Here is a 12,809-nt window from a genome sequence, read left to right as displayed (position 1 = left end):
AGCACCACCAACCATGAAAATTTATATATTCTTATGTCTGATCGGCGTGGCATGTAAGTCTTCTTTACTTTATATTTAAAAGAAATAAATTAAAATTTATTTGCGAAGCTATCCGATGATAAGAAATAAAAAAATCCTTTTATAAAACATTTAACTAATATGTGTAAAAATAATTAAAAACATATGTTAAAAAAATATTTCAATAACTTAAGCTCAAAAGCTTCTAACTAAATTATGATCAAAAATATTAAAATAGCCTGTGCTAAAATAATGCAAGTAACATACGTCAAAAATATTTAAGTAACCTGTATTTACAAATATCTAAATAACATAAGACAAAAAATATTTAAATACCATGTGTTCAGAAATATTTAAATAAGATAGGTTAAAAAGAATGTTAAATTACATACGCTAAAAATATCAAAATAACATATATTCAAAAATTTATAAATACCATATGTTTAAAAAAAATTAAATAATATATTTCCAAAAGTATTTATATAACTTGTGCTCAGAACATTAAATAACTTATGCTGAAAAATATTTAAAATGAATGTGTTGAAACACATTTAAATAACATGTTTCAGAAATATTTAACTATCATATGTCCGCAAATTTTTAAATTACGTAGATCAAATATATTTATATGTATGTTCAAAATAATCAAATAACACATATTAAAAAAAATACTAAAATGACATATGATAAAAATATTCTTCAAAATTTTTTAAAAATCAAAAATATTTATGCACCTTATGTTCAAGACTAATTAAATAACATTTGTCAATAATGTTTGTTCAAAAACATTTTAAATAACATATGTTAAAAATATTTAAATTACATACGTCAAAAAATATTAATGTGCATACGTAAAAAAAATTTTTGAATAACGTATGTTCACAAATATTTAAATAAGTTATGTTTAAAATTATCTAAATACCTTAAGTAGAAAAGTATTTTTAAAATTCGTGTCAAAAATTATTTATATATCATCACATATGTTTAAAAAATTTGAATAACATGTGTTAAAAAAATTAAAGCAATATGCTGAAAATATTCTGCAATATTTTTTTTTTAAATCTAGAACTTTGAAAGTCAGTTTTTTTCTTTTTTTTCACCAAGAGACAAATTTTTATTGTCTTGTTAATTATCTATTCCAGACCATGAAATTCCAATGTATTATTACAAATTTATTCATAATCAAAACTAAACGGAATAAAGATATTTCAGAAGGACTAATCAAGAAAGCCTTAGTTAACTTTATTTGTGAATTTAAATTATAAATTATAAATAATAAACTTACAAAATTGCAAAAAAAAGGCGAATTAATATTGACGCAAGTGATGGTTAATGGTACTAATATTGCCTTAATAGGTACCTAATTTACTAATATAAGTAATGTCTAATAGGTTTTTTCAGCTTCCGAAATATCCAAGAACCAAAAAAATTGCCATCGCATTGCTATGATCACTTGTTACCGATTCGTCAAATTATTTCTCATCTTCCTTCTTCCAAATTGACTTTTATAAACTCCACATTTCAAGTCATGGATTAAAACAAACTGCATCAGTTGATGATTCTCTAGCGTGCTTGAGGAGTAGAATTGAATTGAATTGACAGTATGCCTTAATGGCACAAGGTCCAGAAAGGACATGCTGCTCCAAACACACGGTTTTGCTTGAAGAGCAGAAGAAAGCATTGATTACAATTATGAAAGACGTAAAATTGAGAAAATGCTTAACAGACCCACCGTCATACGTGACGTTTAATAAAAATCTTTTGTTTGAGCACGTTTTCCAGCATGCCATTTATTCCAATTTAGATTCTTTTTTATTTCAATAGAGGTGTCCAAACTGACGTCACTTCATTACCTGTACATTGGAAATACCTCAATGATCAATCAGTTTCAGAGCAACCAATAGGAATATGTTTCTATTGGCGAAGAATATATAATGTGACTCACTTATATATTCTTTGCTATTGGGACGGGAATACGAATTGCCAATCAGGACGAAGCAAATAACCAGTTGCCATTCGTAACCACAAAATTACGACACTTGTTTGATTTTTTCCACTCAAGTGATATAATTTATCCCTACATTGGATACCTCTATAATTTTGGTTAGAAATTAATATTTTTTAAAGAGGAATTAATTTAGAGATTTTAATAATTGTTTCAAATACTTAGGTATTATACTTTAAATACTTAAGCACTAGAACAAATTTCAAATGGGTTTAACTGAAAGAACAAAGCGAGTATGGTTTATAAAGAAAACCATATAAGATTGCATAGAAACCGTCGGTGTTGGGATGCACTTACAGACAAAGGGTGAAGTCCACCAGAAAATAGGAAAAAACTGTTAGCTCAAGAAGTAGCAATTTTTTTTCTTCTTTTTTTCTTTTTATCTTGTTGTGCTGCTTTCTTATAAATATGTTTTTTTATGACTTTTGCAACTATTTATTTATGGTTGTGGTGTTGAAGTTGCACTAGTCGAAAAATTTGCGTCCTCACTCTTTTAAGCAACAGAATTTTAGAACATCATCCGTTTTCCGAATGATTAAAAAAACTGCTTAAGACTTACTTTGCAGCTTGAAAGCATGTGTTTCGAAGCCACAAGATTTTCAATGTTTATTTCAACTTTATATAGAAATTTATTTTTCTTCCCATTTGTATAGGGGGCCGCCGCCGAAACCCGATGGAAAACCCAGATCTGTATCAAGGTGACATTGCTGGTGTTGAAAACATTTTCGTAAGTAGTATATTTTTTAAAAAAAACGCTCCCTTAATGTACAATTATATCAAAATAGATGTTGACGTTAAGAAAATAATAAAAACTAACTGCATGAGATACTTTTATAGAAAGACTGCGAAGTGCTACTTTCTTTAATTTCGTTATTAAAGAAAAATGCGCAGTCAAAAAGTTAACAGACCCTATTATTTTTGTTGTTGTTAGGCATCATACTCGGGTCTAGTCGTACAGTTCAGTACCATGAAAATAGCAGGTATGCAGGGTCCGGAACTTTTGGTGTACTTTTGTCTGAGTTCTGCTATGTCTTCTTCAACTTTAAAAGATCACTTCACTATGATCGCAATAGTCTGCATAACAGTAAATGAATTAAATAACTAGACTAGTAATACGTCTCGTGTACAATTTTGATAAAATTTGATACACTAATGCCTAGTGGATGCTTGTTTTATTTCATTTGTTGCTACACACTTTTAAATTTATGGGCTCTTTAGCAAAGTATGGCTCATAATTCCTTGAAGAACAGATAGCAGAATTTAGAGAAGAAAATCAGAAAGATATAAATTTCAAAACGAGATTGGAACCTCTGCGCTACAAAGCGTTTGTCTGAACGAAAAACAAACCATCGAAGTATTTTAAAAAAGACATTTAAAAGAATGATGATTGAGTGAATTACGATCACATCTTGAGCTTTTCTTTAGACTATTTATCGGCGAATTGTGACTGACAAACTACATTCACTTTTTTTGTGCAATTTGAATGGTGCTTGAATTTGAAATTGATGGATTGAGTAGACGTTCCGATGGCGTGAATTTTTAATGCCATCAAATGAGATGATTAAGCCAGAATTTACTGCTTTCCACAAAGAAAATTTTAAGACAGCTTAAATTACTTTTTTTTACGACGTGATAATTGTAATAATAATTTGACATCTGAAATAGAGCTTATTTAGATATAATTAGGTTATTACAACTTCATAAAATTTATATTTTTTTAAGTATTCTTTTTTGTGCATGTGCCAAAGCTTGGGTTTGTTCTTATCCTCTGTTTGACTGAACTGAGTTTCATTTTTAAAGATAAATAAAATCAGAGAATATTTTGCAGTTTAACCAATCATGAAATTCTAAGAGAATGTTCTTTTTTTTTGCTGAAAACTTTTGTTTAAGTGTAAAAAACTTGTAACTTTAAAATTCTATGTTTAATTAATCCTATTTAAACATTTTTAGGCATATTGCGATTATAACAGATAGAAGAATTCCTGTAACTAACGTAGTTAATATTTGGCTCAAATTACGGTAAGAAGTACAGGGTGCCCGTACTTTTTAACGAATTTTTCTTTTCATCAAAAATATGTTTTAGATGGTTTAAATCCCCTATATGTTCTCCATGGCATTAAAAACGGAACAAAAATTTTATGTACTGTAAAATCACTGAATCACTCTAATTAAATAAATATTACTGTAAAAATTACGTTATAATGTTTAATAGTGAAATAGATTATACAGATGTGTTGGTACTTTATACCGTAATTTGATCCGGAATTTTACAGTGTATAATGCAAGTTCTGGTTGGATTTGCAAACCTTTGAGCAAAAATCATTACTCAGCATAAAAATTAATATTTTATCAAAAAATTAGCTATTTATTAGTCTATATAACTGTTCACAAAATAAATGAAAATTCAACATTGTATTTTTTTAATATGGTTTTAAAACAAAATTATTAACGGTTAAATAAAACTTTAAATATCTCCAATTGGAAGATCAAGTTAAGGGACAGAGCTGTCAAGAAATATATTATGCCGCTGTCTAAAGCCCACCCTGGGTTGTAAATAACTCACTGAGAAATTTGGAATTTACAAATTAGGGCGAGGAAAAAAAATTTGAATCAATTTTAAAATGAAACTTAAGCTTTAATTACCAGTACTAAAGCACTTTCTAAGGAAGCAGATATTTCAGTACTTTTAAAGTAATTTATTGTTGTTATCATCATCAGGACAGAAATGGTGTGCCCTTAAAAAGAATGCAATGGCCACAAGGTATCATTCCTTACAGAATCGACCCTGGATTAGGTAAGTGCTTTTATTATGTGTTTTTATCACAATGTTTTCACTGTAAATGTAATAAAATTTCATAATGAGATGTTTCTATATTAATTTTTTAATAGAGGATGCACTCTAAACACCATAATTGCCACCAATTTTTTATTTGTTTACTTTTTTTAAGTTCTTCTCGCCATCAGTCTTCTTGTCCCCTGGCTTTTGACTTGGGATAATACTTACACTCGTCCTCTCAATTTTGCTAACTCGAAATCTGCCAGGCAAAGTCTTTTTTGGTCTTCTCACTTTTTTCCTGCCATCAGGGGCCCAAGAGGGAAAAACGAGTGTTTTTTTTCCTTGGCGTTCTTGGGATATGCCCCCTTTATTTTAATCTTCTCTCGTTGATTTCTTCTTCTATTATAGTGAAGTTTGTTTAGCTGTTCGCTAAATTAAAAACTGTACTTTTGTAGTTAGGGACTGAAGCTATTATTTAACAAACCATAAATAGAAGGTCTTAAAAATTTTTTTAATTGTTTTCTGTGGTAGTAAAAACTTTTTAGATGCACCAAAGTTTTTTCCTTGAAGATAATACTTTTCTTACCTAATTTTTCCATTCCTCCAATAATATTAAAAACGTAGAGTGGAAGTTTGCAAATAACACATCTTCTTTCATTTAACTCACTTCTGACTGAAGGTAATTGATAAACTTTGCCAAAAGAAATTCCATCCGTTACTTTTGCCTTCTAATTAACATCTGCTGCTGTCCTAGTTTTATTAGATCACCTTTTGTGGGGGTTTTCGAAAGATGTTAGAAAGATAATTATCCAAGATGTTAAAATTGCATCCGTTGTCTATCCTTTGAGCCATATGATTTGCCTATGGCCGTTTTAAGTTTTTAATTCCCTGAATGGCATCGAAGACTTTTGTTTATTGCCTTATCAGCGCCACTAGCTTACAGGCTATTCTTGAATACTGAGTAAACATTTTTCCAGACGTCTTTGTGTTGTTTTAAACCCTTGCATAGATCTGTCAGTGAGAAACCTAGTCACTGTTCCAATTCGAGTAATGCATGAAAAGTGCAAGTCTTCCACTGAGAATCCAAATCATTGCTTTATAAGTTAGTTCAGATAATACATAAATAATGAGGCCTGCTACTGAGAGTACAAGTCACTGCTCTATAAGATACTTCGGCTAATACATAGATAATGCAGGTCTGTTACAGAGAGCTCAAATTACAGCTTTGAAAATTTGTTAGAATGATACATAAATAATGCAGGTCTCCTACAGAGAGTCCAAGTCACTGCTCTATAAGATAATACGGCTAATACATAATTAATGGGGGTCTGCTACAGAGAGTCCAAGTTACAGCTTTGTAAATTTGTTAGAGTAAAGCATAAATAACGCAGGTCTGCTACAGAGAGTCCAAGTCACAGATCTATAAATTTTTTAGGGTGATACATAAATAATGAGGCCTGCTACTGAGGGTTCAAATCATAGCTCTATAAGTTTGTTCATGTAGTGAATAAATAATGCAGGTCTGCTACAGAGAGTCCAAGTCACAGCTCTATAAGTAAGCTCCAGTAATACATAAAAAATATGGGTGTGAATGGCCAAGTCTCTTCTTCACAAGTACGGGTAGTACAATATGATAATTTTTTCCCCTGAGAGAGACAATTTTTGTAGTATCACGCTTTGTTTTCCACTTTCAACTAAATAAATCAACCTAGATGTAAGGAAAAAAAACTATTTTTTAACCATTATCCACTACTGTAATGATGATCTGCTTCAACTAAAGGACTTTTTAAGCAGGCTTCAAACTTTCTATTCTTGTTTTGTGTTCACCATTTTCACATTAACCTTCTGTATTCCAATCATTTTAAGTGAACTTTATAAAAACCATTATATTTTAATACTGGCTCATTCCAATTACAGGTTACTTAAGAACTAGGATTCTACAAGCCATGAAGCACATTGAAGATAAAACGTGCATTACTTTTATAAGGCAAACCACACAATCTGGTTACATAAGAATTTTTCCTGGAGACGGGTAAATGCCAGACTCTTTATATCAGTAGCTTTTTTGTATTGCATCGCTTTATTGTATCAAAAGATTGTGCCCAACATATTACAAAATATTTCCAAAATTGAGTGTTACTGAAAAAAAAATGTGTACCAGTTAATAAATTATTACTATTTACTAATTAAATTAAAATTTATTGCTAAATGTGATACATATTTACTAATATTTATTAATTACATTTATTAATTTAATTTTTAATAAAAGTCATGATAAATTATACATAGTTATCAATAAGAAACATTATTATTATAAATCAAGGGTAAATATGTATCATCATTAAACAGTAAAAATCAGCAATAGAAATACTTTAATGGTTCAACGGTAAGGGAAGTATGTTTAACCATAAAAATATATTGAAATAACAACTTAAAATAAAGAAAAATAATAATAAAAGTAACAGCGATTGAAATCATCAACACTCATACGAAAACACTGAGAGATTGTTTTAGTGCTAATCTTACTCCCTTTTCGGGCAAACCGGGTCCATGAAAATCAAAGGAACCCATATTTCTTCTCCACTACAATTGTTGCTCATGACATTCCATTATTTTCATTTGTCTTATATAAGATAACTATTATTATTATCAATGTTCACGAAACTTGCCAATCTAGTTTTCTCTACGTTTAGCTCTTAGCACCAATGGTACAGTTATACCAATTTTAAAAATATGTATTAAACTTTTCAGAGTCATCACTAAAATGTTTTCATATTGCTTGAAATTATAATAAACTAGATTTCCAATGAAAAAGGAAATAGAGAGAAAATTATCATTACCATAGTTCATTAAACTTGCCAATCTATTATTCTTTTCGTTTAGCCCTTTGTGAGAATGCTTCAGTTATACCAATTTTATAAGTGTGTTTAAAACCTTTCCAAGTTATTACTAAGGAGTTCTTATGTTGCTTGAATAAACTACATGTTCGGACATTTCCTAATGAATAAAAAGTAGAAAGAAAAATTAGTAATGGAGAATTTTAAAAAAATATATAATACCAATTCGATACACATTCTTAGTGTTTAATATTTTATTAATCTTTTTTTTAATTGCGTTTAATTCAACAAAAATTAAAGAAATGGCAAGAAAATTAACTAAGGAAACTTTCCCTTTTGAGTTCTTTCAAAAAACTGACTTTTTACATTATTATTGTTAAACAAATTTTCAAAGCTTCCAAGACTGTATAGTGACTTATCTCCAAACATAAGTTAAATAGATATTATTATTACTTTATTAAAAATTTAAATCACTCCAAAAATATACAAATTGAAAATAACAGTCAACATATTTTGTGCACTCAAAAATAGGCACCCATTTACAAGATTTGGAAGACATGAATAAGAAAAACATAAGTGAATTGAAATATAAAACAATTATGTAACTATAACGATTGTGATTTGACGTACAAAAAATAAACCTTTTATGTTCCAAATCACTTTTATTTCTTTTCATTTTCACCTGGCTAGTCTTGTAATTAAGCACCGATTTTCGAGCTCAAGAAACCTGTCTACTTTTATTTTCATTTTTTTCATTTTTGAAGTGAATGAAGCTTTTAATTAGACAATTATCTTACCGTTTCAGACTCTTGGAATTATTAGTTTAAGGTATTATTTTTCACAAAGAGACCATCACTATCCTTTTTCGCCTCGACTACTGTATCTCACAAATATTCCGTTCCATGAATTAGTTATCAAATAATGATGAAATCACTTTCATCAAATATTAACTTCATTCAGAAAATATTTAAACAAGTGTATTTTATTTAATCGGGATAAAAATATGATTCGTATTTCAACAACGTAATACCGATTCCTTTTCCCCGAAAAAGGCTACACTTGTTGGCTAAATTTTATTTGATCTACAGGTGCTACTCCCACTGGGGTCGAACTGGAGGCGCTCAACCAGTATCTCTTGGTGATGGTTGTGAACCATTGGGAACCATCATTCATGAATTGAATCATGCCATTGGATTTGATCATGAACAAAACAGATCAGACAGAGACAGCTACCTCATTATATTTTGGGAAAACATTATGAAGGGTAAGATACCTATTAATTGAATAATCTTTCCATTCTTAAAATTAATATCTAGAGATAACACTATACTCTGCAGAGAGTTAAGAAAAAACTCTGATCCTATAAAGATACAGAGATATAAGATAATATTCAGTTAACTAATCTTTCTTTTCTTAAAATTAATATCTATTAATACACATTAATAACTACTATTTTTACTTCTAAAATCAAAATGTATGTATATGCATATTTCTCGTAGGTGGTACCATAATTTCGAGTATTTCTATGGGCAACACTATAGTTATAAATTATTTTGTTAGGTTGCCTTAAAAAAATTTGTAATTCGTTAAGTATTTATTCAGATTGATTTTGTTAAGCTGTCTTAAGTAATAATTTAAGTAGCGTTGAATAGTTAGTAATACCTTGTGTATTTTTTAGAATAATTTTGTGTTTTGCGTAGAGATAAAAATCTTAGTTACGAAGTAATTATTTAGATTCATTTCTGATCCTTTCAAAAATTGGTGTAGAAATGTTTAACATAAACTGTGTTATGGTGAAGCATGTACATGTTGTACAGGATAATTTTCACAGGAGAACCAAGGTGGTCACTAAAGATGAATAGTTAATAATATTTTTTTAATTATTTGTAATAATTAGCAGTCTATTTTTTAACACTGAAAAAGGTGATATAGAAAACATTTTCATTTTTGCCTAATTCTTGAATAATAATTGAAGCTTTTCATTGGAAATGTTCATAACACCGCTTGGTTTAAGAAGAAATTCATTAAAATCTAGAACTTTTTTTACTTATCTATAAATTATTTTTTTTTACGAAAAAGATTCCTTTTTATTGAAAATTTTCGGAGACAGATGTTGTGATAACTTAGTACAAAAATAATGTTCAATGACGAAAGTTAAGGGGGTTTAAAATTACCCAAAGATGAATCATTTGATTTTCGGACTGCCAGTTTCAAAATTAAGATTTTAAGTCTAAATAATGAGAAAAAGAATATAAGTAACAATAATATTATTAGGAAACACTACAAAAAATATTTTCAATAAGAAAATAGGCCCTTTCTTAAGTGTAAAATAAAAATCTGAGAGCAAACTTCTTAATTTGGTTATATATGTAAGTCATTTTTTTTCCTCAATGATATAGCTCAGTTCCCTTATTTCTGAAGATAAAAATGATTTTTTTAATTTTTCTTTACTTTTACTAATTAAAAGCTCTACCAGTTTTTTAAAAAATCATTTTAAAAACGATATAATTGTGAGTATTAAAAATAATATCTGTCTCCTCTAGTCTGTCTTCTTCTGCCCCAGTAAATAATATCTGTCTCTTGTAGCCTGTCGTTTCTGCCCAAGTAAATAATATCTGTACCTTCCAGTCTGTCTACTTCTGCCCCAGTAAATAATATATGTTTCTTCTAGTCTGTCTTCTTCTGCCCCAGTAAATATTATATGTCTCTTCTAGTCTGTCTTCTTCTATCGCAGTTAAATAATATCTGTCTCTTCTAATCTATCTTCTTCTTCCCCAGTAAATAATATCCTTACCTTCTAGTCTGTCTTCTTCTGCCTCAGTAAATAATATCTTAACCTTCTAGTCTGTCTTCTTCCTCCGCAGTAAATAATATCTGTCTCTTCTAGTCTGTTTTCTTCTGCCCCAGTAAATAATATATGTTTCTTCTAGTCTGTCTTCTTCTGCCCCAGTAAATATTATATGTCTCTTCTAGTCTGTCTTCTTCTATCGCAGTTAAATAATATCTGTCTCTTCTAATCTATCTTCTTCTTCCCCAGTAAATAATATCCTTACCTTCTAGTCTGTCTTCTTCTGCCTCAGTAAATAATATCTTAACCTTCTAGTCTGTCTTCTTCCTCCGCAGTAAATAATATCTGTCTCTTCTAGTCTGTTTTCTTCTGCCCCAGTAAATAATATCTGTCTCTTCTAGTCTGTCTTCTTTTTCCCTAGTAAATAATATCTTCACCTTCTAGTCTGTCTTCTTCTGCCTCAGTAAATAATATCTGTACCTTCTGTAAGTGATAAAAACATTCCCGCAACAGCCTGTTTGCGGATCAGAGAATCATGGAAGTTAAGGCTCCTCAATTTTGTAACCAACGGAAAGATAGTGGCAATGTGGTTAGCATTGCGCACAGGCTGTCCTTACTTCTCACACAAGCTGGTATACATCCAACTGAAGCTTGGTCGACTGCCAATGGGGATCGAACCTTAGTCGACCTTTTAAACTAAGCATCTTATATTTTATCAAGTAGTTTTACTTATCTGCAAAAGAAGTCCCTTTTCTTTTCTGTAAGTGATATCGCACTGTTTTCTTTTTAGGATTTGAAGACCAGTTTGACAAACTTCGACCCAGTCAGGAGCGATCAATTAACAGCTTCGATTATGACTCTATCATGTTGTACGGTGAGATGGCTTTCTCAAGAGATGGACGCTCCAAGACCATGATTGCAAAGCAAAGAGGTATACGACTGATTGAGCCATACGACAAGAGGGGACTCAGCAAGAGTGACGCCTACAGGATAAATGTCCTCTATGATTGTCCAAATACTAGATAATTCTTTTCATTTATGATTTTGTTTACAAGCATAAGAAATAAAAAATTCATAAAATAAGGCCTCCATTTTCTTATAACTTTGAAATACCAACAAAAAAAAATTTATACATTTCTTAACTTCGATACTATTTTACCCTATTTGTAAAAAGCAATTCATCCATTCTACCAGATGCTCCGAAATTGACAAACAATTTAAAATATGAATTTAAAAATAACAGAGGAAAACCGCACAGAGGTAATGTTTGTTAAAATCCAGTAGATAATTATTTCCTCTAATTAAAATCAATTTTAAAGTGCGTCGGCAGATAGCACTGCTATATCTGGTTTCCGACCTGGAACGCTAACGAATTTATCTTCTTTCGTTTTTCTTGAACTGATTTTTAAAGTTGCCGTTTAATTTCATAACACCTATTACTAGAGATCATTTTAGATTTAAAAAAAATTGGAGCTCCAAAATTTCGCAATCTCTATCTAGAAAAAATTACTTTAATTTTAAGTTACAATAATTTATGTAATAAAAATTGTTTTTTATTCTCGTAAAAAAACATAAGTTATCGATCGTGTATAATAAAGTCTATATGTTCAGTCTGTATGGTAGATTTTTCTTCTTTTTCATTTAAAATTTTAAAATAAATCTTGATAAATCTTTTCAAAAAATCTTGATAAATCTTTTCAAAAAATCAACTGACACAAAAGAAGCCATAAACCGACTGTCTTTAAAATTACATATTTTTGAAATCATTATAAATCTTGAAGTAGAAAAACAATGAACTTTAAGAGACTTGTGTTAATATTTAAATAGAGAAGAAAATTTAGAATCAAAATTGTGATGGCATGTCTTCGGATCGTCCTGAGGGATGTTTCCCAGACCGTCGCCAATAGCCCATTGTGCAGCTCTAGTGCGACGTAAATGAACTACAACAGAGAAGAAAATTACTCTAATTTTCTAATATTTCTAAAATTACTCTAATAGAGACGGAAAAGATTGGCGGAAATAAAAAACCAGTTTTTTTTCTTTCCTTTTTGTTCTTGTGAGAGTATTAGGTGTGTTTCCTTAGGAATCAACTTTAAACTACATCCTTAAATACGTTGGCTTTAAATAATATTATTGGTATATAATGATAATTTTTATAACAATTAACATATCTGCTTATTTAATTACTGTTTCCATGGACTTTAACGAATTCAATTTAAAATAAAAAAAATTAACCAAATAATAAGTTGATTTTGTTTTAAGAGTAGTAGGGGAGAGTGGGGTCAATTGTAACAGGGTACGATTGTAACAGAGCAAAACTTTCGAGTGTCGGGTTCTAGATTTGGTTCCTAAGTGGCACACAAGGTGTATTTAATAAATCTACAT

General features: G+C 29.7%; 1 protein-coding gene across 1 annotated transcript; it reads left to right on the top strand.

The window, feature by feature from the left end:
- Nucleotides 1-11,504, top strand: LOC107444353 (astacin-like metalloprotease toxin 5). The gene is made up of 6 exons (XM_016058467.3): nucleotides 1-53; nucleotides 2,677-2,750; nucleotides 4,742-4,817; nucleotides 6,717-6,831; nucleotides 8,725-8,900; nucleotides 11,215-11,504. The coding sequence occupies exons 1-6, from the start codon at nucleotides 14-16 to the stop codon at nucleotides 11,448-11,450; spliced, it is 717 nt and encodes a 238-aa protein (XP_015913953.1). The 5' UTR covers nucleotides 1-13; the 3' UTR covers nucleotides 11,451-11,504.
- Nucleotides 11,505-12,809: the final 1,305 nt, after the last annotated feature.

This window comes from Parasteatoda tepidariorum, chromosome 6 (assembly GCF_982258835.1).
Source record: "Parasteatoda tepidariorum strain Cologne lab strain chromosome 6, Ptep-v5.0, whole genome shotgun sequence".
NCBI lineage: Eukaryota > Metazoa > Arthropoda > Arachnida > Araneae > Theridiidae > Parasteatoda > Parasteatoda tepidariorum.
Note: the sequence above shows the minus strand (reverse complement) of the source record. Positions and strands in the feature narration are given on the sequence as shown.

Coding starts and splice junctions, on each gene's coding strand:
- LOC107444353 (XM_016058467.3), top strand. CDS start 14: ATGAAAATTTATATATTCTTATGTCTGATCGGCGTGGCAT. Junction 6,832..8,724: donor AGAATTTTTCCTGGAGACGG/GTAAATGCCAGA, acceptor TTTGATCTACAG/GTGCTACTCCCACTGGGGTC. Junction 8,901..11,214: donor TTGGGAAAACATTATGAAGG/GTAAGATACCTA, acceptor TTTTCTTTTTAG/GATTTGAAGACCAGTTTGAC.